The sequence below is a fragment of the Brassica oleracea genome, chromosome C2 (genome assembly GCF_000695525.1).
Source record: "Brassica oleracea var. oleracea cultivar TO1000 chromosome C2, BOL, whole genome shotgun sequence".
Taxonomy (NCBI): Eukaryota; Viridiplantae; Streptophyta; class Magnoliopsida; order Brassicales; family Brassicaceae; genus Brassica; species Brassica oleracea.
In genome coordinates, this window is record NC_027749.1 from 40,214,498 (window position 1) to 40,221,428 (window position 6,931).

Genomic DNA, 6,931 nt, shown 5'->3' on the forward strand with positions numbered 1-6,931 from the left:
ACATTATTATGTAACAATACTGATTTAAATCATTTTTTATTTCTAAATTTGAAATATATGTGAAAATTAAATTAAGTTGAATTTACATAATAGAGAACTTGTTATATAGTGATTAATTAAACCAATTTAGTATAGTTGTTTAAATAATAAACTGAATTGGTTTTTAACTCAGCGGAATGCACAAACGTTAATAACAGTAGACTAAAGTCTTATATATACGATATGAATAAATATCAAATATTTTATCTATGAAGGGAGGTGTAAACTAATTGTATTACATGGTAAAAGTATTTAAAGGTATGACTTTTAAGTGGTCTAGATTAAAAAGAAAATCACATATGAAATAAGTCATAATTTATGTGCTAAATAGATAAGATGTTTTTATTTTTAAAATTAGAAATAGAAATGAATATTTCTTTTTAAAAACATCTTTTAAAATATTTCTTAAATTTAATTTTGAAAACTAAATCAATTTAAAATTGTTATTGTAATTAAAATATTATTAAAAGTATTTTATATATATTAAAAAACATTTACAATCAAAACTAAAATAAAATTTAGTTTCTAATTATACTTTGTGATAATTATAATTTTAACTAACTAATTTTGAAAAACAAAATTTTAAAAGATTCTAAAAGATATTTGAAAGATTTTGTCACACATTTCTTTAAGATATTTATTAGTATTTCAAATAAAAATAAAGATATTAAAAGATATTATAATTAAGTTATGTAAAATTGAATAAATTTTCTAGGGATGGTCCAAATAAAAAGATCATACATGAAAGAAGTCATGACTTCTATTTTAATAGTATAGATAGATTCAGATATTCTCTATTATAGGTGAGATGGTCAAACATATTCGAGTTTGATATATCTGTCTAGTCTTAATTTACTTTCAAATACCAAAAAAGATTAATTTGTTTGACTATATTTAGATATGGAGGCATGTCTTTTTCCTCATTAGTTGGTTGGTATATAAATCAAGTAATGAAAAGGAGAGATCTATATCAAGGATTTTTCATATAATAACATTACTAGGTTAAGACTCCCGCTTTACGCATGATGTAAACACATAAATAAATTTCATGAATCCAAACAATCACTTTTTCTATTTTCTATTATATGGTATATAATTAAATTTAAATGACATTAACATATATATAGTGTATTTTAATACTGATATATATTAATTGATGATTTCTACTCATATAGTTTTTTTGATCATTTGTATATTTTTATAACCAAAAACTTTAAATCAATGATAACAAAATTTTAATTGTGTGATTAATAGTTTTAGTAATTTATAAATTTTGAAAAAATTCAAGGCTAAGTTTCAAATTTAAATATTAAGTTGTCAATACTCGTTTAAAGCTTTTACAGATTTTTTTTTGTCCAAAGCAAATTTCAAAACTAAAATATTTATATATTTTATATGGTATATACTAAAATATTTATATATTTTATATGGTATATATTTTAATTTAAACGATATATGTATATATATATATATCTTTTACACTTAATATTTTTTAAATGAGTCTTCTTACTTACATGATTTTGTAATCATTTGTATCTTATCATAAAAAAATTTAAACCATGGATCACAAAGAAATGAATGTGTGACTTTTAACAATTTTAATAATTTATAGTTATTTTAAAAAAATCAAAATATAACATATACAGAAAAATCTAAATTTTTATTATATGGTTAATGTAGTTGTTTATTTTTATTTTTTAATTTAAACTTAAACAAATATGAAAGAGAATACACTAAATTTCATCAAATCTTTATTATTCAAAAACATTAATTTTCATATATATATTTTAGCACATTAGGCAATTCCATTTTTTATTTAAGGAAAGAATGAAAAATATTAATAATAAATTTATGATTCGTTTAATGAAAAACTTATTATATATTAAGATAGACCAACCTATTTTTCTAAGGATTCTAAGATTCACTGTGGTGATGACACATAACTACCTCAAATGTTGTAATGTTTCTCTTTTAATATATAGAGGATTCAAACAAGTTTATTTTAATAGCTCGAAAGAGACTCCATATCCATGGCTAACAATTAAACATTAATTATATCCTATGGTCTAAAGTATACATATATGCATGCAAAATTACATAACACCATCACTTATCATGCATTCCATATTGCTTCTATATAATAGTACAACTATATCTTCAAGGTTCTTGCTTGAAGAAAACTGAAGGAAACATATCCTTCAAAAGCTCATAGTCATTCTGAAACTCTTGGTTTTGTTGTTGCTGATAATTAGCGTTTACATTCACAGCAGCGTATGGCACTCGGAGGAGATCATCATTTGAGAAGCTTCTTGGAGTATTGATGATTAAATCAGAAACTGGAGAGTTATAATTAGATGTGGTAGGTCCGGAGAACAATGCGGAACGGCGACTGGTCGGGATCGGGTGGTTGTGTTGACTTTCATATGTTGTGATTACGACAGTTGGATCTTGGTACGATCTTTCAACTCTCTTCTTCACGTTGCACTTCTGCGTCGTGCATCTGTAGTAACTCCTGTTCTCGTTATCGACATATATAGTTTTAGCATTTGATTTATAATGTCGGTTAGAAAATTAAATTAATACTTATAAAAATAAGTTTGACTTTTTAATCAATGTCAACATCTTTATGAAATCCAATCACTAAAGAAACGATGAGTGCAGGCAAAATTGCCTAAAATGATTTGACCAAAGCATCTTTATCAATATATTTTTAATATAATATCAAAAACTGAAATTTTGATGATGCCAATGGAAGTGATATTTAAGAAATATAATTTGATAATTTGAATGTGAACAATCAGAAAAAATCCCAAGAAATATAAAATCCACAATTAATTACTTTTAAAGTTGAAATCAATATATATATTCACTAAAAGGATTAACATAAAATACAACATACAATGAAATCTTAGACCTTGTATGGATGTAAATAGGAGAAACGTCATGGTTAAGTTGGTTTAGATTTCTAAATAAAAAGAAAGATTATGAAAACTAATTTCCTTGTTTTTATTAAGAATATCGTAATTTTTTTTAAAACGAGTAGAAACTAATGATTTAAAGACCTTGAAAGGCAAAGGCAAAACTAAAAGCTACGTATGCTCAACATTTCATTAATTTATTGTACTTGTTTATTTCTTCAAGATATAATGAAGTATAATAGCCGGTTAAATTACCTCGGATAAGGACTGTTTTTGACTGCTTTTTGGCCGTACTTCCTCCAACGATAGCCGTCTTCGAGATGTTCAACTTCGGTCTTGGTCACGAACGAGACTCGTGGCTCTCTTTGCTTCTTCTCCTCTTTCTTCTTTGTTTTAACTCTGAAATCTCTTATATATTAAAACAAAAGTTACAACATTGATTTATATGTGATTTAAAAAAAAAAATATACTTAATAGACATATTCCTAAAAAATCATTTTACATTTAACATCTAATCCTATCATTTAAATTTTGGACCTATCAGAAATTTTTATTGGGCTATCAATAAATGGATTTAAACAATAGATGATCCATTGGATTTATCAATAATATAAATTAAATAGATATAATTTAATATTCTAATACTATACCTCTATATGCTAAATATTTAAATATTTGTCGATGTTAACTTTTAAAATTATAAATATTTTTTTTAAATAAGAAAAATCATACTGTCTAACAATGATTAATCTTTACTACCTTAAACCAATGATTTTTTTTTTAAAACTATATAGTTTATTTAAAAAATTAAACAAAAACTAAATGTTTAATTATTTACTCGATAATATAAATCTATGAAGCGAAAAATTTAATTTTTAAAAAACTTTCTAAATTTGTGAAATGTTACAATATCTTTGAATATGACAATAAAAAAATATTTTACTAATCTTTATATATATAGTTACGATTTTAATAATGAAATAATAATCCAAATATATATATATATATATAAGAAGCAGTGTCGTCTTAAAAAAATTAATGACCTAAGGTGAAATATAAAATAAAGTCCTTTTTATAAGTTTTTTCTCAACTTTTATTTATTCCATTTCCATGAACTAAATAAAAAAGTTGTGGTATCCAAAGAAAAAAAAATTAAAAATGTATAAATTAGATTTTGTTAATAGAAAAATTGAGAATGGTGTAAGTTAATTTTTTGTTCTTATTGTATTTAAATTATATTTAGTTAATCATACACCTTTTTATTATAATTTCACCAACTAATTAATATTTAACAAACAAAAATAGACCTTTTTAATTAGTAAAATAACATAAAAAATTTTGGACCTATGGACCCATGGAAATTGTCCATGTTGCCATGGGTTAGAGCCGGTTCTGAGAAGAAGATACAAATATATGTGAAAGTTTGAAACAATTTATTCAATGAAAAAAATATACAGTAAAGTTATTATGTTTTAAAAATTGATAGACACATATATATTATAACATATACCAATTTAGAATTGAAAACAAAATATTTACTGATCAATTAAATGAACGCTTAGTTATGATAATGGACCGTTTTGTAATTAATGATACCGTACCATACAATTGACTTTGAACTATATAGTTAATAATGCTAAGCACCAAATGATTTGTAGGACATATGTAATAAAATAAGCTTAGGTGGATATTCTATCAAAATGGGATTCGTCTTTTTTTTTTTTTTTTTTGATCAAATGTCTTTCTGTTTTATTTAAGGGGCAGATTTTCCAGCAATAATGAATAAACAATTTTACAATCAGAATGTCATATATACATACACACACACATATATATATATATATATTAAACCATGTATTACAGAAACATATACTGGGCTTTTGTGATTGAAATACTTTTTTTTCCGTTCTTTCAAATATATAATTAGCATTCTAGCTAAACATATTTAACGTTAAATTACATTTTCACAAGCATATTTAGTTCCATAAAAAAATCCCTACGATATTCTAGAAGGGGTCATTTTATGATATTTTAATCCTCTATATAGTTTCCTACTGAAAAAATCTTTATCTGTTTTGATAAGTAAATAAGTCATTTTCTAGGAATTGATTTTAGACTAGCCCTGAAAATAGAAAAAAAAAACAAGAAATGCATTTTACATATTCAAATAATTAAGGTTTTGGTATTTGATTAGAGAACAAATCTTTTAATAAAAATAAAATAAAAGTTCGAGCACGATTCATGTGAATTCTATCTTATTTAAATATATAAAAGTTTCTGTATACCATAAACACTTATGAAACTTACACTTTCTGAGCACGTTGATCATATTTTCCTCCATCGTCAGCTTCTCTTTTCCTCAGGCTCTTGCCGGAATCTTCGTCGTGATGATGATCGGCCTCACTCGAAGGAGATGCAGAAACCCTAGTTTCACTCTCGATGATTGCACCACCGCTACCGACAACTTCTTGCCTCTTGTTACTAGTGTTATAATTGAAAGCATTGTGAAAATCATTTTGTTGATCAAACGAAGGATTAAAAAACTCGGTGGAAGATGGCGAGAGCTCGAAACCCGATTCGTACACTCCTTGAGGACTCAACTGTAGATCGTAGCCGATTTGTGATGAGATCATGTTTGCATTATAAGTGGATGGACCAGAAACGTAAGGGAGATTCAAAATATTTTGGTTGTTGATGTTGTTGTAATGATTATACGATGAAGTATAGTGATAGTTGTTAAGATCTTTGGTTTCATTAGACATGATGAAAAATAAAGATTCAAAACCCAAAAAATCGAAGAAAAAAAGAAGATACAAGAGAAGAGCTTGAAGAAGATGAAAGAAATAAAAGAAAACGAACTTTTTGCGTTTATGATTTTTTAGTCGGTCTACGTTTCGGTGTTAAGACTTTTGGGTCTTCTCGTATTTATGCCGTTTGAAAATATATATTATTTAATATGCTTTACAGTAAAAATGGCATTTTAGAATCCGACTTTTATAAACAAAACTTTATAAAAATCAAAAGGTTGAATGAAATGGTTCTAGGGTGTGAATGATTAAAAGGTTTCGGATTTGAATGACTTTTTTAAGTATAAGTAAATCGAAATATATATATATATATATATATATTTATTATATTATAAAGTTGAGTTGGCCGAAAGCATTTTTGCGGGAACCGAAATTCGCACTGTCGATTTCTGTTTAAATAAGAAAACTAGGAAAATCCTAATTTCCCCGATGTCCCGGATATCTGCTAATACCACACGCCAAACAATCAGAACACGAAACGAGAATAGTAATAAAATAAGAAATCGAAAAAGAAAGCAAGATAGTTCTTATTCTGAATCTGTGTTTGAGCATTTACAACAAGGTAAGTGATACGCCTAAAATAAGGATCAATCTTTCGGTAAGGTTGATATGAACTCAGATCTGAGAGGATTGAGAACTGATGGATCGAGGGGTGACACTAAGGGTTGCGGAATTGCCCAAAGATACTACCAGACTTCGATCGTAGCCGGATGTGACGCACCGGTCCAACAAAAGAAGGATCGAAACTTGGAGATAACCTCACCAAGAAACTAAGAAGTGTTCTAAACAAAGAACAATGAGAGAAACTCATAAAAAAAGAAAAACAATCTGTTTTATTTCGTGGCTCTAAGGCCTTATTTATAGGATTACAAGTTGTAGAGATCCAAAGAAAAATGTGCTAAAAACAAGACATTGGAAATAGAAACAAAGACTTGACTAAATAAAGTCTTTGACTGAAACTTGGACTACCTCTTCATATAGCCACGACCAGGACTTTGAAAGGTGAAGAATATACTCCTGATATGGGCCAAGACATGTCCCTTTGAGGCCTGGTCGAAATCCATCTTTTCCCTTAGCCAATATTTTATCGGTTTCTCCATTTGGTCCAAACAAGCTCGTTTTTGAATCTTTTTGAAAACCATCAAGCCCAATGCTTTCTTGAACATT

General features: G+C 26.5%; 1 protein-coding gene across 2 annotated transcripts; it reads right to left on the reverse strand.

Annotated features, from left to right (window-relative positions):
- Positions 1 to 2,053: 2,053 nt before the first annotated feature.
- On the reverse strand, positions 2,054 to 5,744 carry LOC106326150 (probable WRKY transcription factor 8). 2 transcript variants are annotated; one of them, XM_013764171.1, is made up of 3 exons: positions 5,265 to 5,744; positions 3,213 to 3,356; positions 2,054 to 2,551 (listed from the first exon to the last, which is right to left on the reverse strand). In XM_013764171.1, exons 1-3 carry the CDS (start codon positions 5,717 to 5,719, stop codon positions 2,197 to 2,199), a joined length of 954 nt encoding a protein of 317 aa, XP_013619625.1. In that variant the 5' UTR covers positions 5,720 to 5,744; the 3' UTR covers positions 2,054 to 2,196. The 2 variants fall into 2 exon arrangements, with proteins under 2 accessions (XP_013619625.1, XP_013619624.1); XM_013764170.1 differs by having other exon boundaries at positions 3,213 to 3,365.
- Positions 5,745 to 6,931: the final 1,187 nt, after the last annotated feature.